The 27,947-nt window shown below is 38.5% G+C and overlaps 1 protein-coding gene across 1 annotated transcript in view; it reads left to right on the forward strand.

Moving 5' to 3' along the window:
- Nucleotides 1–16,097, forward strand: part of LOC130837120 (adhesion G protein-coupled receptor E1-like) — a 66,346-nt gene extending 50,249 nt beyond the window's left edge. Inside the window, exons 22-26 of the mRNA XM_057709925.1 lie at nt 3,069–3,135; nt 5,383–5,474; nt 12,394–12,562; nt 12,668–12,772; nt 15,670–16,097. Of these exons, the coding sequence (XP_057565908.1) occupies nt 3,069–3,135; nt 5,383–5,474; nt 12,394–12,562; nt 12,668–12,772; nt 15,670–15,675 (439 nt within the window). The 3' untranslated portion in view covers nt 15,676–16,097. The remainder of the gene's footprint in view (nt 1–3,068; nt 3,136–5,382; nt 5,475–12,393; nt 12,563–12,667; nt 12,773–15,669) is intronic.
- The last annotated feature ends 11,850 nt before the right edge of the window (nt 16,098–27,947 follow it).

Below are 27,947 nucleotides of genomic sequence, written 5' to 3' on the forward strand. Positions count from 1 at the left end.
CAGCCTAAAACATTTTTTTAATGAGGGAATATGAAATCTTGTTGATAGATGGACAAAGTGTATTGAAAAGCAAGAAGATTATGTCAAAAAATGATGTATTTGTCTTTTCTAAAAGTTAATTAAAATAAATCCTACAGCCAGAGTGTGGATAAGTTTTGACTCACCCTCGTATTAAATGCAAGCAAATGACAATGCCCTTGTCTTAGTGTTGTGAGCGTTAAGTGCGTTATTACCTGCAAAACATTTAGACAGTGTCGGGCACAGTGTAAAGTGTTGTACAGGTTATTTTTACCACCATCATTATTGTCATGGTCTGTTTTAAAGTGACATAGGTTTATCACATGACTCCATGTAAGGAGATTTTGAGTAGTATGCTAGTGAGTACTAATTAAAAATAGTTTTGTGTTTGTAGGGTGTTAGAAAGAAAATTGCTGGCACATCAAACTCATGATTTCACAGACATGATTCTGTTGTATAAGTAAAAAGTTGAGTCAATTTTGAGGGGAAATTTAGGTAAATGACAGGACAGGTAGTATGTGAATAGAACAGAGACTGTAATTCAGTGAGTTACTTTATTTCATCCTATGATGGACCCTTGAGATAATATTGTTATTGTAATTTACAGATGAGGAAAGTGAAGCTCAGAGGGGTAAAAAGACTTTCTCACTATCATAGTGAAAAAATGTGAGGACTTGAATCTGGGTCTTTCCAATCCCAGGGCCCCTGTTTATCACCCTGGTGCTGTAGGCACTTTGCTGAGCTGTGTTTGGGGGATTAAATATCTAGGTTTCTTCTCTGCCTGCTGATGGTTTATACTTCAGGTGCGGTCATGAGATAAGGGGTGAGGGGAAGAAATTCATGTTAAAGGAGTGCCCTTCATAACCTAAACCTTGTAAGCTTTACAAACATATATTATCTCTGATATTTCTCAGCAAAATTTCTATACTTCCTATGTACAGCAACACCATTCAATGACACTACAGTGTTAATAGTGCCCCACTGGATTTGTGCTGTGCATAACCTGTACATGGCAGCCCCGAGATCAAAAGTACTTAATGTAACAGCTTAATAAATGGTAGCTACAGAGGCTCAGCCCAGTTGCAGAACTTGCTCAGGGTCACATAGCTAGTAAGTGTCCAAGTTGAGTTCAAGTGTGACTGCCTTTTAAAAAAAATATTCATTTATTTATTTTTATTGAAGTATAATTGATTTACAATGATTCAGATGTACAGCAAAGTGATTCAGTTATATATTAGAATATATACATATATTTTTTTCAGATTTTTTTTCATTGTATGTTATTACAAGATATTGAATATAGTTCCCTGTGCTATGCAGTGGGTCCTTGTTGTTTACCTATTTTATGTATAGTAGTGTGTATCTGTTTATCCCAAATTCCCAATTTATCCCTCCTCCCCCTTTCCCCTTTGGAAACCATAAGTTTGTTTTCTATGTCTGTGAGGTCTGACTGTCTTGCCAGGAGATGGTGGTAACAATGCAAGGCCACATGATGGAGTGCCTGATGTTGGTGTGTGTAGTATAAGCCTTGACACAGACCAGAGAAGGATGAGGGCATGTGGGAGCTGGAAAATTCATGGAAGGCTTCCTGGAGGAGGTAGAATTTGAATGAACCTTGAAAGCTCTACTGAAATGTACAGATAAGTGAGGACAAATCTTGCCTAAGGGAGAGCTCAAGATGTGTTTGGAGAATAGATGTATTGGACTGGAAGAAGAGAAAATTGGAGGGAGGGGGCATGGAATTTGGAGAATACTTTCCAGATGGTAGGAACTACAAAAAGTTTTGGAAGAGAGGAGTAGCATTGGCAAGGATTTGAGGTGATCTCAGGAGGCACTGGGGAGTCTGGAAGTGAGACAGGGAAGAGAAGGAGGAAATACCTGGTGCATTCCTGAGCAGGTCCTGCTGTGGTTAACTGGGGCTCAGTCCCAGTAGGTACCTCTGGGAGCCTGCGTAGGGCACATACACAGTTATCCCACCCAAGAGGCGAGGGAGCTGGCATATTTATCCAGCTACCTCCCATCAGCCATTGGTTGAGGGCTGCTCTCTGGGGGAACAAATTTTCTAAAACTTTTAGTCTGATGCCCTCAGGCAGAGATGCAGATGCTAATGAGGAAATTGGCCAGTATTTACTGAAGCAGTTATCTTTGAAAGGGCAGAATTTTCTCATGATGCAAACATTTTCTTGACTTTTGATCACTCTACTACTAGTGACTTATATTCCAGGGAGGGAACATATGATTGTCCAGACTCGATTATTTTCCTCCTCTTGCTGGGGAAGGCACAGTTCTGCTAAAGGAATATTGGGGCGCTGTTATGAAACATGGTGAAATGGTTGTCGGGTGGTGCAAACAGCTAATATTTACTAGAGACCTAATGGAAAAAGGCAATTAATTTCCCCTCCCTTCCTCCTTCCTTCCTTCCTTCCTTTCCTTCCTTCCTTCCCTCCTTCCTTCTTTAATTCTTTTTCTCCCATCCCTCCTTCCCTCCCTCCCTTTATTGGCTCATTTCTATTAACAATTATGGAATGCCTTGTCCACACCAGCATTTGCACTGAGTACTGGGTATTCAGAGATGAATAAAACGTTTCAAGTCCAAATTCTCATGCAGTGCATAGTCTAGTAGGGGAAGATGGACAATTTAAAAATAAATAAACAACTCAACAAGATAATTTATGATACTGATAAATGCTATAAAAAAAGAGCAGCAAGCTCTGTTGGGGAAGGACCGCAGTAGTGGCTTTTCAGAGGAGGTGATGTTCAAGGTGATTTGAATGACGAGCTGTACCAGTGGAGAGTTCTGGATAGAGGGGTTACAGAGATTATGAATTGAGAAATGAGCTCTACATAAGGTGTTAAAGAAATGTTTCAGGAGCATTCACCCAGGAAGAAGGTGTGAAAGAGGAAAACTTAAATGTGACCTGGTCCCTCATGAAGATTTTCATTTCTGTCTCACATCCCCAGATTCTCTCCCATTAGTGCATCTGGCAGGGTGTGAGTCATTTTAGGGTCAGGACTCTGAGACAATTACTGACTCCTGTTTTTCTCCATAGATGCTGGCTGAAAACAGAGACAGGGTTCTCCTGGAGTTTCTTGGGGCCAGTGTGCACAATTATATTGGTAAGCTGATTGCTTGGGGCAGTGTGTTTTGGAGGAGGATCAGGAGACCCAAGGAATCAGGAAATCCCAGTGGGCCTTGCAAAGCTCTGGTCACTTATTCTTCAAAGACTTTCTCCATTCTGATCCTTGGTTTCTGATATTTCTAAGTTAGAGTGTAATTTCTTTGATTTGTGATTTTTTTTTATGCCAACATGCAAACCCCCTGGGAGGGACTATATCTTATCTATCCTTTGTGATTCAGTCAGAATGGGTCTATCAATCTCTTCTGAATGTAGATGTTGAATAAGAGAAAAGGTAGGAAGAAATTAAGAGCAATTGGTTGGGGGTGAGTGGGGAAGGGTTGGAGAGAGGGAAATGGTGGGAAAGAGGTAAAGGGAAGTCTGGAGATATTTTTCAGTTTTATGGAGGTTTAATTGACAAAAATTATATAAACTTAACGTGTACAACTTGATGTTTTGGCATATGTATACACTGTGAAATGATCAATGTATGCACTGTGAAACTGGATTGACCACAATCAAGCTAATTAACAAATCCATCACCTCACATAGTTACCATTTTTCTTTTTTCCTTTTCTTTTTTTGCGGTGTGAACTCTTAAGAGCTACCCTTTTGCAAATTTCAAATTTCAAACCATGTTGCACATTACATCTCTAGAACTTATTCACCTTGCATAACTGAAACTTTGTACTCTTAGACAACCATCTTCCCATTATGCCTCCCACCCCCTGGGAGCCACCATTCTACTCTCTGGGAAGTCTGGGAAGTTGAATACCTCTCCTTGCTTCCTTGCCTCCAATCCAGATTCTACAGTCCTGCAAGAAGAGAGCCTTCTGACTCTCATTCACAGTGGCTTGTTTCCTTGTGTCATTTGTAATAACTGTTAAGTGTAAGCTCATATTTGACTGATCTAAATCTTGGGAACTCTTGAGGTTTTATTCCTCCAGAGGGGTTTTGCTTATTTCTATCAGGTTCTGGGGGTCCATGTATTAGTTTCCTAGGGCTGCCATAACAAAAAGTATCACAAACTGGGTAGCTTAGCACATAGAATTTTATTGACTCACAGTTCTGGAGGCTAGAAGTCTGAAATCAGGGAGTCAGCAGGCCACGCTTTGTCTGAAGGATCTAGGGAAGAATCTGTTCTGTCTTCTCTCCAACTTCTGGTATTCTCAGGCATTACTTGGTGTGTAGATATCTGTTTTCTCCCTGTATCATTTTTTTAAAAATATTTATTTACTTTTAATATTTTTGGCTGTGTCGGGTCTTAGTCGTGGCAAATGGGATCTTCATTGTGGCACCTGGGCTTCTCTGTGATTGTGGCACATGGGCTCTGTAGTTGTGGCTCGTGTGCTCAGTAGTTGCAGCATGTGGGCTTAGTTGCCCTGTGGCATGTGGGATCTTAGTTTCTCAACCAGGGATCAAACTCGCATCCCCTGCATTGGAACGTGGATTCTTAACCACTGGACAACCAGGGAAATCCCTCTTCCTGCATCCCTCCTCATCATCTTCCCTCTGTGCATGTCTATCTCTGTGTCCAAATTTCCCCTTTTTTATAAGGACACCAGTCATGTTGGATTTTGGCCAACCCTAATGACCTCATTTTAATTTGATCATCTCTGTAAAGACCCCATCTCCAAATAAGGTTGTATTCTGAGGTCCTGGGGGTTGGAGCTTCAACATATGTTTTATTTTGGGGGGGGGGGACACAATTCAACCCATGTTGGGACACTGGTCTTGATATTAACTTCCCAGATGCTTCCAGTGGAAATAAGTGAAGATCATCCGAGAATAAGCAAAGGCTATTTGTTAGGAGGTTGCTATGGTAAGGGAATCAGCCACTTGCATTTGTCAAATTGCTTGCATTTGTCAGAGACTCAAAAGCAGGTAGATGAGTGGGAAAGCTTTATAGAGGAAAGAAGGGAAGGCTTCAGGTGTGCCCTGCTTGGAGACTGTAGGCATGGGGACCCTATAGGTAGGCTAACTAAAAGCAAGGCATCCTATGTGATTCGTTAAGGTTACATACTGGCTTTCTCCTTTTGGTCCTAAATTCTACAGGGGCAGAAATGAGGGGGGCCTGTCAGTTATTAGTCAAGCCCTGGTCATTTGGGGTCATTTGCTATTGGAGTTATTGTTTGGCTTCCTGGAGTAGTGGCTGCAGACTGTGGGTCAGAGATGTATTTTTACAGATGGTCTGGCTATTATCCGTTTGTATATCCAATGTGTTGATCCCTTCTGCTTGACTCTGTAGATCAATTCCATCCTCCTGACTGTGACATTGTGGATCCTGAGGCAGCAGCTTTCTAGTGTCAATGCTGAAGTCTCCAGGCTCAAAAACACCAGGTACCATCCATCTTTCCTTTCCTCTCCTCTTCTAGTCTCCTTTCCTTCTTTCCCCAAATATTTATTGAGTCCCATTTGTAAGCCTGGTCCTGTGCCCCAAATGGAATAGAACAGTGTCTAGATCAGGGAGTCTAAAACCTCAGTTCTGCCACTTAAAAGCTGTGTGACCTTAGGTAAGTTACCTAACCTCTCTGAAACTCAGTTTCCTCATCTGTAGAATGACCATATTAATATTGCCCACTTCACATGGCTTATGAGGCATTTAGCACAGTTCGTAGGAGGAGTGAATATTTCCTATATTAGAACCATTAATATATTCTCTAATTCTTCTCCTGCACATACTTATATGTACATATTTACAAAACCAGAATCATAGTATTTCATTTTTACAACCATTTTCTCTTAATAACGTGTCATGAATATTTTTCTACTTAGTTAGAAATTTGTTGACAATATCTTTGTTTTTTTAAGCTCTTTATTGGAATATAATTGCTTTACACTCTTGTACCAGCTTTTGAGGTACCCCAAAGTGAATCAGCTGTATTTATACATATATGCCCTTATCCCCTCCCTCCCGAGACTCCCTCCCACCCTCTCTGACCTGGCCTTCTAAGGCATCAACCATCATTGAGTTGATCTCTCTTTGTTATACAGCAACTTCCCACTAGCTATCTATTTTACAGTTGGTGGTGTATATATGTCTATGCTACTCTCTCACTTCGCCCCAGCTTCCCCTTCGCCCCCCACCCCCCAACCCTGTGTCCTCCAGTCCATTCTCTGCATCTGCATTCTTATTCTTGCCCTGTCAAAATGGTTCATCAATACCTTTTTTTTTTTTTTGATTCCTTATATATAAGTTAGCATACAGTATTTGTTTTTCTCTTTCTGGCTTACTTCACTCTGTATGACAGTCTCTAGGTCTATCCACCTCATTACATATAGCTCCATTTCATTCCCTTTTATGGCTGAGTAATATTCCACTGTATATATGTGCCACATATTCTTTATCCATTCATCTGTTGATGGGCATGTAGGTTGCTTCCATGTCCTGGCTATTGTAAAAATAGTGCTGGAATGAACATTATAGTACATGTTTCTTTTTGGATTATGGTTTTCTCTGGGTATATGCCCAGTTGTGGGATTACTGGATCATATGGTAGGTCTATTTTTAGCTTTTTAAGGAACCTCCAAACTGTTTTCCAGGGTGGCTGTACCAACTTAAATTCCAACTAACAGTGCAGAAGAGTTCCCTTTTCTCCACACCCTCTCCAACATTTATTGTTTCTAGATTTTTTGATGATGGCCATTCTGACTGGTGTGAGGTGATACCTCATTATGGCTTTGACTTGCATTTCTCTAATGATGAGTGATGTTGAGCATCTTTTCATGTGTGTGTTGGCCATCTGTATGTCTTCTTTGGAGAAATGTCTATTTAGGTCTTCTGCCCATTTGCGGATTGGATTATTTGCTTTTTTGGTATTAAGCTGCATGAGCTGCTTGTATATTTTGGAGGTTAATCCTTTGTCCGTTGCTTCGTTGGCAAATATTTTCTCCCATTCTGAGGGTTGCCTTCTTCTCTTGTTTGTGGTTTCTTTTGCTGTGCAAAAGCTTTTAAGTTTCATTAGGTCCCATTTGTTTATTCTTGATTTTATTTCCATGATTCTAGGAGGTGGGTCAAAAAGGATCTTGCTTTGATGTATGTCATAGAGTGTTCTGTCTATGTTTTCCTCTAGGAGTTTTATAGTGTCTGGCCTTACATGTAGGTCTTTAATCCATTTTGAGTTTATTTTTGCGTATGGTGTGAGGAAGTGTTCTAATTTCATTCTTTTACATGTAGCTGACCAATTTTCCCAGCACCGCTTATTGAAGAGGCCGTCTTTTTTCCATTGTATATTCTTGACCCCTTTGTCAAAGATAAAGTGCCCATATGTGCTTGGGTTTACCTCTGGGTTCTCTATCCTGTTCCATTGATCTTCCTTTCTATTTTTGTGCCAGTATCATACTGTCTTTATTTTTTTTAAAGAACTTTATTTAGATACAGTTAACAGGCAATAAACTGCGTATATTTAGAGTGTACAATTTGGTATCCCAACCTTCCAATTCATTCCCCCCCAACCTATCCTGTTTCCCCCACTTGGTGTCCATATGTTTGTTCTGTACATCTGTGTCTCTATTTCCGCCTTGCAAACTTGTTGATTTGTATCATTTTTCTATATTCTGCATATATGTGTTAATATACAATATTTATTTTTCTCTTTCTGACTCACTTCACTCTGTATGACAGTCTCTAGGTCCATCCATGTCTCTACAAATGTCCCTGTTTTATTGCTTTTCACAGCTGAGTAATAGTCCATTGTTTATATGTACCACATCTATTTTATCCATTCATCTGTTGATGGACATTTAGGTTGCTTCCATGTCCTGGCTATTGTAAATAGTGCTGCAAGGAACATTGGAGTGCATGTGTCTTTTTGAATTATGGTGTTCTCTGGGTATATGCGCAACAGTGGGATTGCTGGGTCATATGGTAACTCTATTTTTAGTTTTGCGAGGAACCTCCATACTGTTCTCTATAGTGGCTGTATCAATTTACATTCCCACTAGCAGTGTAAGAGAGGTCCCTTTTCTCCACACCCTCTCCAGCATTTACTGTTTGTAGATTTTCTGATGAGGCCCATTCTAACTGGTGTGAGGTGATACCTCATTGTAGTTTTGATTTGCATTTCTCTAATACTTAGTGATGTTGAGCAGATTTTTATGTGCCTCTTGGTCATCCACATGTCTTCTTTGGAGAAATACCTATTTAGGTCTTCTGCCCATTTTTTGATTGGGTTGTTTGTTTTTCTGGTATTGAGCTGGATGAATGCTTTATATATTTTAGAGATTGATCCTTTGTCTGTTGATTCGTTGGCAAATATTTTCTCCCATTCTGAGGATTGTCCTTTCGTCTTGCTTATAGTTTCCTTTGCTGTGCAGAAGCTTTGAAGTTTCATTAGGTCCCACTTATTTGTTTTTGTTTTTATTTCCATTACTCTAGGGGGTGGATCAAAAAAGAGCTTGCTGTGACTTATGTCGAAGAGAGTTCCTCCTATATTTTCCTCTAGGAGTTTTATAGTGTCTGGCCTTGCATTTAAGTCTTTAATCCATTTCGAGTTTATTTTTGTGTATGATGTTAGGGAGTGTTCTAATTTCATTCTCTTACACGTAGCTGTCCAGTTTTCCCAGCACCACTTATTGAAGAGACTGCCTTTTCTCCATTGTATATCTTTGCCTCATTTATCATAGATTAGTTGACCGTAGTTTATCTCTGGGCTTTCTATCCTGTTCCATTGATATATATTTCTGTGTTTGTGCCAGTACCATACTGTCTTGATCACAGTGGCCTTGTAGTAGAGTTTGAAGTCAGGAAGCCTGATTCCAGCAACTCCGTCTTTCCTTCTCAAGATTGCTTTGGCTATTCAGGGTCTTTTGCGTTTCCATACAAATTGTAAAATTTCTTGTTCCAGTTCTGTGAAAATGCCGTTGGTAATTTGATGGGGATTGCGTTGAATCTGTAAATTGTTTTGGGTAGTATAGTCATTTTCACAATGTTGATTCTTCCAATCCAAGAACATGGTATGTATCTCCATCTGTTTGTATCGTCTTTGATTTCTCTCATTAGTGTCTTATAGTTTTCTGAGTACAGGTCTTTTACCTCCTTATTTTATTCCCAGGTATTTTATTCTTGTTGTTGTAATGGTAAATGGGAGAGTTTCCTTAATTTCTCTTTCTGCTCTCTCATTGTTAGTGTATAGGAATGCAAGAGATTTCTGCGCATTAATTCTGTATCCTGCTACATTACTAAATTCATTACTTAGTGCTAGCAGTTTTCTGTTAAAGTCTTTCGGGTTTTCTATGTATAATATCATGTCATCTGCAAAGAGTGACAATTTTACTTCTTCTTTTCCAATTTGGATTCCTTTTATTTCATTTTCTTTTCTTATTGCTGTGGCTAAGACTTCCAAAACTATGTTAAATAATAATGATGAGAGTGGGCACCCTTGTCTTGTTCCTGTTGACAATATCTTTTTAAATAAATAGTGTTTCAGTGTAAGGGCATAGCACAATTTATTTAAATCATGCCTTATTTATAGACATTTAAGTTAGTTTCTTTCTTCCTTTCTCTTCCTTCCTTCCTTCCTTCCTTCCTTCCTTTCTTCTTTCCTCTCCCTCACTCTCCCTCTCTCTCTCTTTCTTTCAATATAATTCATACTGTCTTGAAATACCCTTGTAGGTAAATCTTATTCCAATCTCTTGTTATTAAATACAATAATAGGCATGAAATTTGCCTGAGTCAAAGGGTAGGTTGGATTGTAACACTGTTAGTATATATTACAAATTGTTTTCCAGTACATGTTTCCATTTGCAATAGTGCTTGTTTACCTGCAGCTTTACCAACACTAGGGTTTATCATTTTTGTTGTTTTGCTGATTAATAGATGAAATTTACAATCTCAGTGTTTTAGTTTCATGTATATATATTTTATCTTACAGATGTGAGACTTTTTCATATTCTTCTAAGCCATATGTTTTCTTAACTTCATCATTCATCTAATGTTCATTTAAAGAATCTACTAAAACCAGACATTGTCTAGCTTTTATCACCAGTAACCTGATGACATCCTTTACTTGTTTTCCTGTCAGTGTCCAATCCCTCAGTCATCTTTAATTTTTTTAAAAGTTATTTTTTTAAAAGTTAATGCAAAAAGTTAAAACAAAGTTAATACATGCAATGGTAAGAAAAATTAACTAGTGAAAAAGGGAACACATATAAAGTTATTATCTCTTCCTTGGATTCCTGTGTCCCCAGATCTCTCCTACCCTAAGCAAACATTATCACTCAAATTGACCTTCCTTCCAGATTATTCTATACTTACAAATCCATCTTGTATTGCATAAATGATAGGATACTGTACGTATTATTCTGCACTTTGTTTTTTTCTGCATAATATGTAGCTTACATCATATCAATACTCAAAGTTGAAAACAACTAACAAAATGGAATTCCCTGGCGTTCCAGTGGTTAGGACTCTGTGCTTCCATTGCAGGGGACGTGGGTTCCATCTCTGGTTGGGGAACTAAGATCCTGAAAGCCATGTGGTGTGGCCAAAAGATTAAAAAACAAAACCAAACAAAAAACAACTAACAGAAACACTTATTTTGTGCCAGACACTGTTTTAAGCACCCTTAGGGGCTTTTCATCTCATTGTTTAATCTGAAGAGCAAGAAATACCCCTATATAGGTACTGTTTTTATTGTTTACTGTTTATTTTTTTAATCTTTGTTGGAGTATAATTGCTTTACGATGTTGTGTTAGTTTCTGCTGTACAACAGAGTGAATCAGCCATATGTATTAGGTATTGTATTATTACCTCTGTATCAATTTGAGGAAACTAGGGCACAATGAAGTTAAGCAACCCACAAAGGCCATAAAGCTAGTGAATCCATCTGTCAGGATTTATGTGCGGGCAGTCTGGCCCAGAGCCTGTACCCTTAGCCACTCTAGTACATTGTGACTCTCACCTCATTTAAAAAATGTTTTTATAATCTACTCTCTATCTCCATAGATTTGCCTAATCTGGACATTTCTTATCAACTGAGTGATACACTATTTGGCCTTTTGTGAGTGGCTTCTCTCACTGAGCATCATGTTTTCAAGGAGTATCAGTGCTTCACTCCTTCTTATGATGGAATAATATTCCACTATATGGATGGACCACAGTGTGTTTATCCATTCATCTGTTAATGGACATTTGAGTTGTTTTAATTGGGGGAGAAGGGAATGGAGAATGACTGCTTGATAGGTACATAGTTTCTTTTTGGGGTGATAAAAATGTCTTGGTACTGAATAGCGGTGACATTCCTACATTGTGAATGTGCTCAGTGCCACTCAATTGCACGCCTTCACTGGACAAAATGGTTAATTTTATGGTATGTGATTTTTGCCTCCAATAAGAGGAAGGCTTCATAGTATTTCATATGATGGCTTCATGGTTCACTTAATGTGTCCCAAATTCTTGGGCAGGTGGGTCCTTCTAGCCTTTTAAAAATTTATAGTTGCTTTACAATGTCATGTTAATTTCCGCTGTGCAACAAAGTGACACAGTTATACATATACATATTCTTTTTCATATTCTTTTCCATTACAGTTTATTATGGGATGTTGAATATAGTTCTCTGTGCTATACAGTATAGGACCTTGTTGTTCATCCATTCTATACATAATAGTTTGCATCTGCTAATCCCAACTCCTACTCCATCCCTCCCCTCCCCCTTGGCAACCACAAGTCTGTGCTCTATGTCTGTGAGTCTGTTTCCATTTCATAGATAAGTTCATTTGTGTCATATTGTAGAGTCCACATATAAGTGATATCATATATTTGTCTTTCTCTTTCTGACTTACTTCTGACTTACTCTTTCTGACTTATTTTCTCATACTTCATTTAGTATGATAATCTCTAGGTCCATCCATGTTGCTGCAAATGGCATTATTTCATTCTTTTCTTATGGCTGGGTAATATTCCATTGTATATATGTACCACATCTTCTTTAACCATTCCTCTGTTGATGGACATTTAGGTTGTTTCCATGTCTTGACTATTGTAAGTAGTGCCTTCTAGCCTTTTATTTCTACAGACAATATTGCATTCAGTACATGTGTCCACACATCTTTGTGTCCATGTGTATCTGTAGGCCAACTTTTCAATGTCTGTAGGATTTGATTTCCCTACCTCGAGGCTTGGAGCCCCTGTTCCACATTTATTCTCACAGAGGTGATGGGTCACATGGTGGCAGCTTCAGACTATACCTGGGAGCATGGTGGCCCATGAGGACAACAGCCACTTCCCAGAATCTTATCCTCTGCAAATATTCCCCTCCAGGTTACTGACGATCAAAGCCTTTGCCCAGATCTTCATCTTGGGGTGCTCCTGGGTGTTAGGCATTTTCCAGTTTGGACCCATGGCCAGTGTCATGGCTTACCTGTTTACCATCATCAACAGCCTGCAAGGGGCCTTCATCTTCCTCATTCATTGTCTGCTCAACCGCCAGGTATGTAGCAGCTGCCCTCCCAGTTCCCCTCCTTCCAGGGGTCATGCCTCTGCCCACACATGCCCATGCATCTAAGAGTGATTCATGATGTGTCTCCACCTTCAGGTACTGGAAGAATACAAGAGATGCATGACCAGGAAGACTAAACCCAGCTCCCAGTCCCAGACCTCAGGGGTCGTACTGTTATCCATAACCTCTACTTCCAAAATGGTGAGAGACTGCGTGTTGTACGTAGGTTCTGGTCAGACGGAATGTCTGCTTCTTAGCAACACTACACAGCACTGTGCATTGAGTACCTACTGTGAGCTAAACACATACATGGGTGTTAACTCATTTGATAAAGTTTGGGGCTTAAAGGTGAGGGTTCGGGAGCCAGGCTGCCTGGGTTTAAATCCCAGCTCTGCCCTTCAGTAGCTATGCAAACTAAAAAAGGTAAAATCATGACTCACAGATATAAGATAAGCATATGTTAAAAATTTTATTCTGCTCATTAATCAGTGAGGGAACCAGCAGATCTTATAACTGGTTCACAAGAGAATGCAAAGAACAGACATATATATATATGTTACATCATACATGTAAGGTGTACAATGTATATAATGTATACATAATATATGGCACAGATATAATGTATATAATGTTCACAATATATGCATAATACATAATATTACTACTTCATATATATGTAAGTTCTTTGTGTTCTCTTTTGAACCAGTTATAGTATCTGCCTGGTTTCCTTATTGATAATTATATGCAATATATGTAACATATAATTATATATGTTATATAATTATGCATATAATTGTAAACATACAGGCATTATATAAATTATTCATATTATAATATATAAATTTTATATTATATGACATGTAAATATATAGTATATATAAATTTCATCTATTATATATAAACTGTACATATGCTTATAAATATACAGACATTGTATATATAATTATTTCATATTATATAATATATAAATTTTATATTACATAACATATAAATATAAATCTATAATATATACAAATTTATATTATATAATACATAAATTGTACATAAAATTGTAAATATATGGACATTATATATAATTATTCATATTATTTGATATATAATTATACATATAATTGTAAATACTCAGACATTATAGAGAATTATATAATATATAAAATTCATATATGTGTATTATTTGTGTATTAATACATATGAATTATAACACACATGTGTAATGTCAATAATATTGAAATCAATATGCAAGTAGAGGCAGAACTGACTTTTCCATGAAATTATTTTCCATCACTGTCAGTTATTTAAAATTTACAGAAGTGTAAAATAGCTCCACCAGAGGTCAGACTCGGATAACCCGGAGGGGTATCCTCTGACAGTGCATCAGTTTCCAGTGAAGCACACATTTTCCTCTACACAATGGATCACATCCAATCCCATGGTTCCAAACACCATCTATTAGCAATGACCCCACATTTTAAATAACGTGCAGTTTAGCCCCCTCTCCTGAATTCTAGACTCATATAACCTGCCACCTACCAAATGCCCCCACTTACATGTGTAATAGATGTTGCAGATGTAACATGTTCCAAGCGAGCTTCTGATTCGCCCACCTCTCATTACCACAGAGGGTCCTCTATTTTTCTATTGCTCGGGAATGATAGAAAATACAAATAGCCATCAGATTAACCTTGCCTCTGCTTTTCTTCTCACTCTCCCGCATCTCTGATCCATCAGAACATCCTGAAGACTCTTTCCCAAAATGGATCTGGAGTCTGATTGCTCCTCTTTCCCCTTCATTTCTTACACTGTGGTCCAAGTCCTATTTGTCTCATCTTCCTGCTGCCTCTCTCGCCTTTTTGTGGCCCTACCCTTTGTCTGTTCTCCCTGCAGTAGCCAGAGTGCGCTCGTGAACACCTGAGTTAGGTCACGTCCCATCTCTGGCTACAACACTCCATGGCTCCCACCTTAGAGTAAAAGCCAAAGTGGCCCACAAGGTCTTGTCTCATCTGAATCTCTTTTTCTTTTGACCTTGTCTTCTATTAATTGACCTCTCACTTCACTCTGCTCCACCCATACTGTCCTGCTCAAGATTCTTCAAAGATGCCAGGCCCACTTCCTCCTAAGGAGCCTTGAACTGAATGCTCTTGAATGCCTTGAATGTTTTTGTCCTGATACCTGCATGGAAAACTCCCTCACTTCCCTCACCTCCTTCAAATCTTTGTTCCAATCATGTCTTATTAAAGAAATTTCCTGTCACAAGTCTATTTTGTGCAGCCTCCCATTCCCTTACCCTGGTATTCTTGCTTCCTCCACCCACTTTGCCTTGATTTTCTTTTCAGTGCTTTCCACTTTCTAACACTATAATTTCCTTATTTATTTAATTTATTTATTATGGTCTTCCATCCCCCACTAGAATGTCTTATTTTTATTTTTATTTTTTTTAGTGATGTATTCTAAGCCCAAGCAACTAAGATCCAGTGGCTTTAATAAATAGGAAATTCTTTTTCTTGCAAGAATAGAAGCCCAGAGTCAGGTGTTTCTGGTATTGGTTCTATTGTTTAGTGATGTTGTTAAGGATCTAAGTTCTCCCTAGTTTTCCATTCCACCAATGGCATGTTGGTTTTTTATCAGTTGTTTTTATGTTGCAAGATGGCTGTCATAGCTCCAGACATCAAGACCACGTTCAAGGCAGGAAGTAGAGGGATGGGGCAGAGCAGTAAACTCTCCTTTCAACCTTCTCCCTTTAACAGGAAATGAAAGCTTTTCCAGAAGCCCCTTAGCAGATTTCTCTTTCACCTAATTGGTCAGAGCTGCATCATATGACCTCTCATAGTTACAAAAGAAATTGACAAAACAAGTATTCTGCTTTCTAGCTTCTTGAATGGGAATATCAATAGTAAAGAGGTTGAGGATAGGTTTTGAGTCTACCAACAGTGCCTGCCACACTAGGGGTAATCGCTGTTAACATTTAAATATTTATCCTTCTAGTTTTTGTTGCTATATTTATCTCTGTATTTATAAGACCCATGCCCACATAGATCTGACCTCTGGACTCACATTTGTACTAATCCTACCACTGATTTTGATTCTGATTTCTCTTACAGGGTTGAAATCCTTTCTTGCTTTCAAATGCACCATGGAACAATATTTCAGGAAAGCAGATGCCTGCAGGAGCCTTCTCTGAAATCTTCCCTTCTTGGCTTAATGTGGAAATTCAGGATCCCGCCAGCCCCAGAACTCTCTGGGCAATTTGGATCATGGACGGATGGGTGGGGTGGTTTTCCCATGGCTTCATGCCCTGGTGAGAAACAAAACTTTCTTTTCCATCTTACCATTTTTTCTTCCACGTTCTGCAACTCTTTGGCTTTCCAGAGTTTTGTGGAGATAACAGATTGCAGTACAATGGCAGGACCAAGAACTTCTGGCTACTATTTTGTTTTGTCCTACGCCCATTGATGTGTGGTTTCAAGAGTGCCTCTCCAGCATCTATCACATGCTTGACACACAGAGTTGCCCTCAATAAATGATTAGTTTTCTGACTGACTGGCTTACCTTTCAACAAGGAACTCTCCAGTTCTTAAAGGAATGGTCAGTAAAATTGTAATGAGAGCACATAGACTTACGGGCAGGAACACGTCAAAGAGTTATGTTGGTAAATAGGAGCGGTTGAAGGGAATTAAGAGGTACAAACTACTAGGTGTAAAATAAATAGGTGACAAGAATGTAAGCTGCAGCACAGGGAATATAGTCAATATTTTATAATAACGTTATGTGAAGTATAATCTACTGTGCTGTACTCCTGAAAGTAACAGAATACTATAAATTAACTATACTTCAATTGAAAAAAAAAGGAGGTGAAAATTTAGTATGTAGATCTCCCTTCCGTGGCCACTCTAATACCTCCCTACTCAGAGTGTGTGGTCCGTGGACCAAAAGCATCAACATCACCTTGCTAGAAAAGCAGGAAATCAGGTCCCGCCCCAGATCTGCTGAACCAGAGACTGCATTTTAACGAGATCCCCAGGGGATTTGTGTTGTATCCATGAATGTTCTAGAATATTCTTCTATTTGCCATGCTGATAGCTCAGCTTGTTTTCAAAACCAGGAAGGGAACATTGATTTGGGGACTTCACACCTGCTATTCCCTCTTCTTATGACATTTTCCTCAAAATATGATTCACTATTATCCTCTTTTTGAGTCTCGGCTCAGTCATCACTTCTACTAGGAAACATTCTTTGAATCTCTCTCTCTTTTTTTAAATGACGCATAGTTTATTTACAATATTATATTATTCTTTGAATCTCTTGAAATAGGATTAGCTGTCACCTCTGTGTGTCTCCTAAGGCTTGAGTTGGAGCAAATAGACTGACAGATATTTTTTCAGCAAAAATGAGTTTATTTGGAATGTGGAGAATTGCAATTCAGGGTCTGCCAACGTGGTGAGCCACATGTCAGTTCCTGCATGGTGAGGGAAGAATACTTTTATAGAGAGGAAAAGGAAGTTGAGAGGGCTATAAAAAACAGAGTCCACAGCTTTTCATTGGCTGAGTCCTTGCCAGGAAAGAAGTCTTTCTTCTTGTTGGGCTCTGCTATCATCACAGGACTTGAGAATTCCCCTTTCTGATCTCCCAACTCTATTTACTCTAGGTTCTTGTTTATTAACTTTTTCTTTTTTACAGCTCCATGCTTTCTAGCCCTGTACTATAATTTCTCTTTTTTTTAGGTGTCTCCAACATAAACTCTGAGCTCCATCTGTACAGGGAATTGTATTTATTAGTTTCTCCATAAATATGTTGAATGAATGAGGGAGTGAATGAATACTCTCCATTTCAAAGCTGAGGACCCTGAGCCCCAGAGAGGTTAAGTAACTTTCTCAGCAACACACAGCTGTAGGTGGCTGAGTTGGGCTTTGAGCTCTTGATCACAGAGCTCCTCTTCTAGACTCCTGGCCTCTAGCCTTCTCTTCCTTTGACCTCAGGGATTCTTGGGGATATAGAGAAGAGACTAAATACTTACTTTGAGTCAACTTACCACTTATGATTCAATTAGTGCAGTAATAATCATGTGCTGGACAATTTGACAGCAACATTAAACTTGGTTGTCAGAGGCTCAGTTTTTGCTACTTGTGGCAGCTGCATCTTGGGAAGGGGCTGGCACAATGTTTACAAACAAGAGTTCATTTATGATAGGTGGGTCTTCAATGCTTGGCTTATCCAGAGTGTTCAACACAGAGGTGACAGTTCTAAGGGATATTGAAATGAGACTGCACAGCTCTTACCTTTAGCCAATATTGGTAGATTGATTGTATCAAAGCCCTCAAGAAGGACCTCCATGTCTCCACACCCCTTCCCTGCAACTTTGTAACCCCTTCCTGCTCTGACTCAGACTTGGCTTTGAGACTTGCTTTGGCCAATGGAATGTTAGCAAGTGTGAATCAAACAGAGGTTTTGAAAGTGAGTGTGCCATCCTTTTTGCCCTTTACATGGTTAATCTTGCTTGCTCTTGCATCCCTGCCTCTGCCATGAGAATATGCCCAGGATAACTCTCTGGAGGTATGTGAGAAACATATGGAAGTCAGCTTAGTTATCCTGTTATACCAGCTGAGGTTGTCTGTAATCAGCCACCTAGCCAACTTGCAGCTGACTGTGGTCACAAGAGTGAGCCCAGCCAAGATCAGCAGACATACCCAGCCAACCCACAGACTCAAGAACAATGATTAAGCCTCATTGTCTTCAGACACTTAGTTTCAGGAGTGGTTTGCTATGAAACATTACTTGTGGAGATTGCCCCAACTGATACAGTAGCCAATGGGTTGTCAACGTTTTGCATTTGATTGCAACAACTTGAAACAGACAAAGAGAAAGGTTGGATCTCCATTATCTCTTAGTTATTAGGATCTATAAATCTATAATGGTTGAATTAATGTTCTTTCTGAAGAAGATCCGTGCAAGGCTTACCTGTTTTTGCAACAGTGTTATGTGTTGGTCTAAAACAGTTGCTTTCAGGAATCCTATATTTCTAAGGTAAGTGGGTAAAGTTATGATCTCCACAATAGGATTTTTTCTCACTACAAGCATCAAGCTACACTTGGTGCATTCCTTCAACTCCATGTCTCATAGGCCTCCACTAGATGGAGAAAAGAGACTTAGAATCAAACCTGCATCATTCTTAAATCCCATAAAGTGATATACCTTTGTCCTCTTACAATCCAAATGATTTATGGTGTCCCCCTCCCCCACCCAAATACAAATCCATTCATCAAGAAATATTTATTGACCACTGACAATGTTGCTTCCCACCCCTGAACATTAAAGTAGTTTAAAAAAAAGTGAAAAGGAAGCATACTAGAATGTAAAGTACTATTTTAAATTTATGTATTTTATTTATCCCTTACCCAGAATTTATGAAAATTTTACTTTCTTGGTTTTACTAGAAGCAAACTCATCACTAATGTTTTCAAAATCAAGTTCTACAAAAAAAATGAACCATTAAAAAGTATATTTAAAAACTGCATGTAGAATGCAAGGATTCTTCAATATATGCAAATCAATCAATGTGATACACCATATTAACAGATTGAAGGATAAAAACTACATGATCATCTCAATAGATGCAGAAAAAGCTTTTGACAAAATTCAACACTGGTTTATGATAAAAACTCTTCAGAAGGTGGGCATAGAGGGAACCAACCTCAACATAATAAAGGCCATATACGACAAGCCCACAGCAAACATCATTCCCAATGGTGAAAAACTGAAAGCATTCCCTCTAAGATCAGGAACAAGAAAAGGATATCCACTCTCGCCACTACTATTCAACATAGTTTTGGAAGTCCTTGCCACAGCAATCAGAGAAGAAAAAGAAATAAAGGGAATCCAAAATGCAAAAAAATGAAAACTGTCATTGTTCACAGACAACATGATACTATACATAGAAAACCCTAAAGATGCCACCAGAAAACTACTTGAGCTAGTCAATGAATTTGGTAAAGTTGCAGGATACAAAATTAACATTCAGAAATCTCTTGCATTTCTATACACTAACAATGAAAGATCAGAAAGAGAAATTAAGGACACAATCCCGTTCACCACTGCAACAAAAAGAATAAAATACCTAGGAATAAAATAAGGAGGTAAAAGACCTGTACTCAGAAAACTATAAGACACTAATGAGAGAAATCAAAGATGAGACGAACAAATGGAGAAATATATCATGTTCTTAGATTGGTAGAATCAACATTGTGAAAATGACTATACTACCCAAAGCAACTTACAAATTCAGTGCAATCCCTATCAAATTACCAACTGCATTTTTCACAGAACTGGAGCAAGAAATTTTACAATTTGTATGGAAACGCAAAAGACCCTGAATAGCCAAAGCAATCTTGAGAAGGAAAGACGGAGTTGCTGGAATCAGGCTTCCTGACTTCAAACTCTACTACAAGGCCACTGTGATCAAGACAGTATGGTACTGGCACAAACACAGAAATATATATCAATGGAACAGGATAGAAAGCCCAGAGATAAACTACGGTCAACTAATCTATGATAAATGAGGCAAAGATATACAATGGAGAAAAGGCAGCCTCTTCAATAAGTGGTGCTGGGAAAACTGGACAGCTACGTGTAAGAGAATGAAATTAGAACACTCCCTAACATCATACACAAAAATAAACTCGAAATGGATTAAAGACTTAAATGCAAGGCCAGACACTATAAAACTCCTAGAGGAAAATATAGGAGGAACTCTCTTCGACATAAGTCACAGCAAGCTCTTTTTTGATCCACCCCCTAGAGTAATGGAAATAAAAACAAAAATAAGTAAGTGGGACCTAATGAAACTTCAAAGCTTCTGCACAGCAAAGGAAACTATAAGCAAGACGAAAAGACAATCCTCAGAATGGGAGAAAATATTTGCCAACGAATCAACAGACAAAGGATTAATCTCTAAAATATATAAAGCATTCATCCAGCTCAATACCAGAAAAACAAACAACCCAATCAAAAAATGGGCAGAAGACCTAAATAGGTATTTCTCCAAAGAAGACATGTGGATGACCAAGAGGCACATAAAAATCTGCTCAACATCACTAAGTATTAGAGAAATGCAAATCAAAACTACAATGAAGTATCACCTCACACCAGTTAGAATGGGCCTCATCAGAAAATCTACAAACAGTAAATGCTGGAGAGGGTGTGGAGAAAAGGGACCTCTCTTACACTGCTGGTGGGAATGTAAATTGATACAGCCACTATAGAGAACAGTATGGAGGTTCCTCGCAAAACTAAAAATAGAGTTACCATATGACCCAGCAATCCCACTGTTGCGCATATACCCAGAGAACACCATAATTCAAAAAGACACATGCACTCCAATGTTCCATGCAGCACTATTTACAATAGCCAGGACATGGAAGCAACCTAAATGTCCATCAACAGATGAATGGATAAAATAGATGTGGTACATATAAACAATGGACTATTACTCAGCTGTTAAAATCAATGAAACGGGAACATTTGTAGAGACATGGATGGACCTAGAGACTGTCATACGGAGTGAAGTGAGTCAGAAAGAGAAAAATAAATATTGTATATTAACACATATATGCGAACTATAGAAAAATGGTACAAATCATCCGGTTTGCAAGGCGGACACAGGGACACAGATGTAGAGAACAAGCTTATGGATACCAATTGGGGAAAGCGGAGAGGGTTGGGGGGAGATAAATTGGGAGATTGGGATTTCCATGTGTACATTGTTAATAAGAAAAAAAAATACCAAATTTTATGCTCTTAAAAAAAAAGTGCATGTAGAGGCACACATTTTCCCTTCTTACCTCAGGCTCCATTATGACCTTTTATAGAATGATCAGATCTTGGATTTGGATATTTTTTTTACTGTGGGTTTCCTTGCATTGATTTTGATTTTTTAAAATGCAGCATTGAAATAGAATTAACTTGACTACTTAGTTTTTTGATGCCTCCTTAAATTTTGCTTCACTCCTCTCATGCTAGTTTTGGCCCCAATCATGGTCTTTAGGGCCCAGATTTATAGCTGCTTTTTAAGAAAATGGGACAACATACCTGGTACCCTTTGCTTAAAAACACTTGCTTGCCAATAATATTCCATTAGTGACACCTGTCTGCTTGTAAAGGGAAAGTTATAACATGACAATGCCAGATGTCTCCTGCCCACATTGGAGAATTTTCCTGAGGGTGACCTACAACAGGTATGCTATTTTACTTTGGAATCTTTATTTTTCCCACCTGTCACATTGTGAGCACCTTTTCCACTCATCAAATCTTTTGGAACTTCAAATTTTTTGATGGTTGCGTGATAATCTCTGGCATACGTGTATCATAATGTATTTAACCTGAATTTGCCTCATTTCCAATTTCTTGGTACTATAAACAATACCATAACAAATATCTTCGAGCTAAAGTTTTTTCCCCTTCATTATTTATTTATTTATTTATTTATTTATTTATTTTATTAAATACAGTTGACCTACAATATTATGTCAGTTTCAGGCATACCCTATAGCGATCTGACATTTGCAGACATTATGAAATAATCGTCATGATAAGTCTAGAACCATCTGTCCCCAAAGTTATTACAATGCTATTGGCCATATTCCTTATACTGGGTGGTACTCAGAGTTGTACAGTCAGTCCCCTGCACATGAACCTTCACGTTGCAAACTTTCAAAGACGCGATCGTGCATTCCATCAATATCAGGCATGAGTGAAATTGCAGCTTGCCCTCCATCTCCTATTGCCGACAATCCTTCAGCTCTACCATCTCCCACCTCCTCTCCCTCCTCCAATCAGTAACTCTTCTTGCCTCGATGCGAGCCCCTGTAAGCCAGCTTTTGTACTGTACTACTGTACTTTTCAAGGTACTGTACTGTAAGATTAGAATGTTTTCTTTATTTTTTCTTTGTTTTTTTGTATGTATTACTTGTGTGAAAAGTATTATAAACCTATTACAGTACAGTACTATGCAGCCGATTGTGTTAGTTGGGTACCTAGGCTAACTTTGTTGGACTTACAAACAAATTGGGCTTACAAACACACTCTTGGAACAGAACTTATTCGTATGCAGGGGACTTATGTAGTTCAGTATAGTGAAAGGATGTGAAGCCAAATGAAAAAAGGGAAAGATGCATGCGGAGAAATCCAGAGGAAACCAGATGCAAGCTTCTAAGAGTCATCTCCCAGTGGAGACAGGCAGGATGCCTGGACTTCCTCCATCAATGATGTCTGACATATGTGCAGTGTTGTCTACATAGGACACACACTTCAGGCTACGAATCTGGGGTTTTTATTGGGGGTTGGTCATGTAGGCACACATGCTCGATTGACCAGCCATAGTTACTGAATTGAGCTAAATTGTAAAGACTCCACTATTTAAGTGTATTCATTCATTCATTCATTCATGTGTTTATTGGCCCTGCCCAGAAGCATGCAGGATCTTAGTTCCTCAACCAGGGATCGAACCTACACCCCCTTCAGTGGAAGCATGGAGTCTTAACTACTGGATCACCAGGGAAGTCCCTAAGTGTTTTTTTTTTTTTTTTTTTTTTTTTTATTATTTTATTTTATTTTTTTTTGGGGGGTACACCAGGTTCAATCAACTGTTTTTATACACATATCCCCATATTCCCTCCCTTCCTTGACGCCCCCCCCCTCGATTCCCCCCCACCCTCCCTGCCCCAGTCCTCTAAGGCATCTTCCATCCTCGAGTTGGACTCCCTTTGTTATACAACAACTTCCCACTGACTATTTTACGGTTGGTAGTATATATATGTCTGTACTACTCTCCCGCTTCTTCTCAGTTTCCCCTTCACCCCCCGCCCCCTCCCATACCTCGAGTTCTCCAGTCCATTCCCTGTATCTGCTTCCCTGTTCTTGTCACTGAGTTCATCAGTACCATTTTTAGATTCCGTATATGTGAGTTAGCATACAATATTTGTCTTTCTCTTTCTGACTTACTTCACTCTGTATGACAGATTGTAGTTCTATCCACCTCATTACATATAGCTCCATCTCATCCCTTTTTATAGCTGAGTAATATTCCATTGTATATATATGCCACATCTTCTGTATCCATTCATTTGTTGATGGGCATTTAGGTTGCTTCCATGTCCTGGCTATTGTAAAGAGTGCTGCAATAAACATTATGGTACAAGTTTCTTTTGGGATTATGGTTTTCTTTGGGTATATGCCCAGGAGTGGGATTACTGGATCATATGGTAGTTCTATTTGTAGTTTTTTAAGGAACCTCCAAATTGTTTTCCATAGTGGCTGTACCAACTTACAGTCCCACCAACAGTGCAGGAGAGTTCCCTTTTCTCCACACCCTCTCCAACATTTGTTGTTTCCAGACTTTGTGATGATGGCCATTCTGACTGGTGTGAGGTGATACCTCATTGTGGCTTTGACTTGTATTTCTCTGATGATGAGTGATGTTGAGCATCTTTTCATGTGTTTGTTGGCCATCTGTATGTCTTCTTTGGAGAAATGTCTATTTAGGTCTTCTGCCCATTTGTGGATTGGGTTATTTGCTTTTTTGGTATGAAGCTGCATGAGCTGCTTGTATATTTTGGAGGTTAATCCTTTGTCCGTTGTTTCATAGGCAATTATTTTTTCCCATTCTGAGGGTTGCCTTTTAGTCTTGTTTATGGTTTCTTTTGCTGTGCAAAAGCTTTTAAGTTTCATGAGGTCCCATTCGTTTATTCTTGATTTTATTTCCATGATTCTAGGAGGTGGGTCAAAAAGGATGTTGCTTTGATGTATGTCAAAGAGTGTTCTGCCTATGTTTTCCTCTAGGAGTTTGATAGTGTCTGGCCTTATATGTAGGTCTTTAATCCATTTGGAGTTTATTTTTGTGTATGGTGTTAGGAAGTGTTCTAATTTCATTCTTTTACATGTTGCTGTCCAATTTTCCCAGCACCACTTATTGAAGAGGCTGTCTTTTTTCCATTGTATACTCGTGCCTCCTTTGTCAAAGATAAGGTGCCCATATGTGTTTGGGCTTACTTCTGAGTTCTCTATTCTGTTCCATTGATCTTCCTTTCTATTTTTGTGCCAGTACCATACTGTCTTGATCACGATGGCCTTGTAGTATAGTTTGAAGTCAGGAAGCCTGATTCCACCAACTCCATTTTTCCTTCTCAAGATTGCTTTGGCTATTCGGGGTCTTTTGCGTTTCCATACAAATCGTAAGATTTCTTGCTCTAGTTCTGTGAAAAATGCCATTGGTAATCTGATCGGGATTGCATTAAATCTGTAAATTGCTTTGGGTAGTACAGTCATTTTCACGATGTTGATTCTTCCAATCCAGGAACATGGTATGTCCCTCCATCTGTTTGTGTCGTCTTTGATTTCTTTCATCAATGTCTTAAAGTTTTCTGCATACAGATCTTTTGCCTCCTTAGGCAGGTTTATTCCTAGGTATTTTATTCTTTTGGTTGCAATGGTGAATGGGAGAGTTTCCTTAATTTCTCTTTCTGCTCTTCCGTTGTTAGTGTATAGGAATGCAAGAGATTTCTGTGCATTAATTTTGTATCCTGCTACTTTACTAAACTCATCAATGAGTGCTAGCAGTTTTCTGGTAGAGTCTTTAGGGTTTTCTATATATAGTATCATGTCATCTGCAAAGAGTGATAATTTTACTTCTTCTTTTCCAATTTGGATTCCTTTAATTTCTTTTTCTTCTCTGATTGCTGTGGCTAACACTTCCAAAACTATGTTGAATAACAGTGGTGAGAGTGGACACCCTTGTCTTGTTCCTGTTCTTAGAGGGAATTCTTCCAGTTTTTCTCCATTGAGAACAATGTTGGCTTTTGGTTTGTCATATATGGCTTTTATGATGTTGAGGTAATTTCCTTCTATGCCCATTTTCTGGAGAGCTTTTATCATAAATGGATGTTGAACTTTGTCAAAAGCTTTTTCTGCATCTATTGAAATGATCATATGGTTTTTATCCTTCAATTTGTTGATATGATGTATCACGTTGATTGATTTGCGTATATTGAAGAATCCTTGCATCCCAGGGATAAACCCCACTTGATCGTGGTGTATGATTTTTTTAATGTGCTGTTGCAGTCTGTTAGCTAGTATTTTGTTGAGGATTTTTGCATCTATATTCATCAGTGATATTGGTCTGTAGTTTTCTTTTTTTGTGACATCTTTGCCTGGTTTTGGTATCAGGGTGATGGTAGCCTCATAGAATGAGTTTGGGAGTGCTCCGCCTTCTGCAATATTTTGGAAGAGTTTGAGAAGGATAGGTGTTAACTCTTCTCTAAATGTTTGATAGAATTCGCCTGTGAATCCATCTGGTCCTGGGCTTTTGTGTGTTGGGAGATTTTTAATCACTGCCTCAATTTCTGTACTTGTGATTGGTCTGTTCATGGTTTCTATTTCTTCCTGCTTCAGTCTTGGAAGATTGTATTTTTCTAAGAATGTATCCATTTCTTCCAGGTTATCCAATTGATTGGCATATAGTTGCTTGTAGTAGTCTCTCATGATGTTTTGTATTTCTGAGGTGTCCGTTGTGACTTCTCCTTTTTCATTTCTAATTCTGTTGATTTGCATCTTCTCCCTTTTTTTCTTGATGAGTCTGGCTAATGGTTTATCAATTTTGTTAATCTTCTCAAAGAACCAGCTTTTAGTTTTATTTATTTTTCTTATGGTTTCTTTCCTTTCTTTTTCATTTATTTCTGCTCTGATCTTTACGATTTCTTTCCTTCTGCTCCCTTTGGGGTTTCTTTGTTCTTCTTTCTCTAGTTGTTTGAGGTGTAAGGTTAGGTTGTTTATTTGATCATTTTCTTGTTTCTTAAGGTAGGACTGTATTGCTATAAACTTCCCTCTTAGAACTGCTTTTGCTGCGTCCCATAGGTTTTGGGTTGTTGTGTTTTCGTTGTCATTTGTTTCTAGATACTTTTTGATTTCCTCTTTGATTTCTGTAGTGATTCCTTGGTTGTTTAATAGTGAATTGTTTAGCCTCCATGTGTTTGTATTTTTTGCAGTTTTTTTCCTGTAATTGATATCTAGTCTCATGGCGTTGTGGTCTGAGAAGATGCTTGATATGATTTCAATTTTCTTGAATTTGCTGAGGTTTGATTTGTGACCCAAGATGTGATCTATCCTGGAAAATGTTCCGTGTGCACTTGAGAAGAAAGTGTAGTCTGTCGTTTTTGGATGGAATGTCCTATAAATATCAATTAAGTCGAGATGGTCTAATGTGTCATTTAAAGCTTGTGTGTCTTTATTTATTTTCTGTTTGGATGATCTGTCCATTGATGTAAGTGGGGTGTTCAAGTCTCCCACTATAATTGTGTTACTGTCGATGTCCCCTTTTATAGCTGTTAGTATTTGCCTTATGTATTGAGGTGCTCCTATATTGGGGGCATAGATATTTACCATTGTGATATGTTCTTCTTGGATGGATCCCGTGATCATTATGTAGTGCCCTTCCTTGTCTCTTGTAATAGTCTTTACTTTCAAGTCTAATTTGTCTGATATGAGTATTGCTACTCCAGCTTTCTTTTGACTTCCATTTGCATGGAATATCTTTTTCCATCCCTTCACTTTCAGTCTATATGTATCCCTTGGTCTGAAGTGGGTTTCTTGTAGGCAGCATATAGAAGGGTCTTGTTTTTGGATCCATTCAGCCAGTCTGTGTCTTTTGGTTGGAGCATTTAATCCATTTACATTTAAAGTGATTATTGACATGTGTGTTCCAATTACCATTTTCTTAATTGTTTTGGGTTTGTATTTGTAGGTGTTTTCCTTTTCTTGTGTTTCCTACTTAGAGAAGTTCCTTTAGCACTTGTTGTAAGGCTGGTTTGGTGGTGCTGAATTCTCTTAACTTTTGCTTGTCTGGAAAGCTTTTGATTTCTCCCTCAAATCTGAATGAGATTCTTGCTGGGTAAAGTATTCTTGGCTGTAGGTTTCTCTCTTTCAGGACTTTCAGTATATCCTGCCATTCCCTTCTGGCCTGCAGAGTTTCTGTAGAAAGGTCAGCTGTTATCCTGATGGGTTTTCCCTTATATGTTGTTTGTTGCTTTTCTCTTGCTGCTTTTAATATTTTTTCTTTGTGTTGAATTGTCGTTAGTTTGATTAATATGTGTCTTGGTGTATTTCTCCTTGGGTTTATTCTGTATGGGACTCTCTGTGCTTCTTGGACTTGGTTCATTATTTCCTTTCCCATGTTGGGGAAGTTTTCCACTAGAACCTCTTCAAATATTTTCACAGACCCTTTCTTGTTTTCTTCTTCTTCTGGGATGCCTATAATTCGAATGTTGGTACGTTTAAGGTTATCACTGAGGTCTCTGAGGCTGTCTTCTAGTCTTTTTATTTTTTTATCTTTTTCCTG

This window comes from Hippopotamus amphibius, chromosome 15, assembly GCF_030028045.1.
Source record: "Hippopotamus amphibius kiboko isolate mHipAmp2 chromosome 15, mHipAmp2.hap2, whole genome shotgun sequence".
Lineage (NCBI taxonomy): Eukaryota > Metazoa > Chordata > Mammalia > Artiodactyla > Hippopotamidae > Hippopotamus > Hippopotamus amphibius.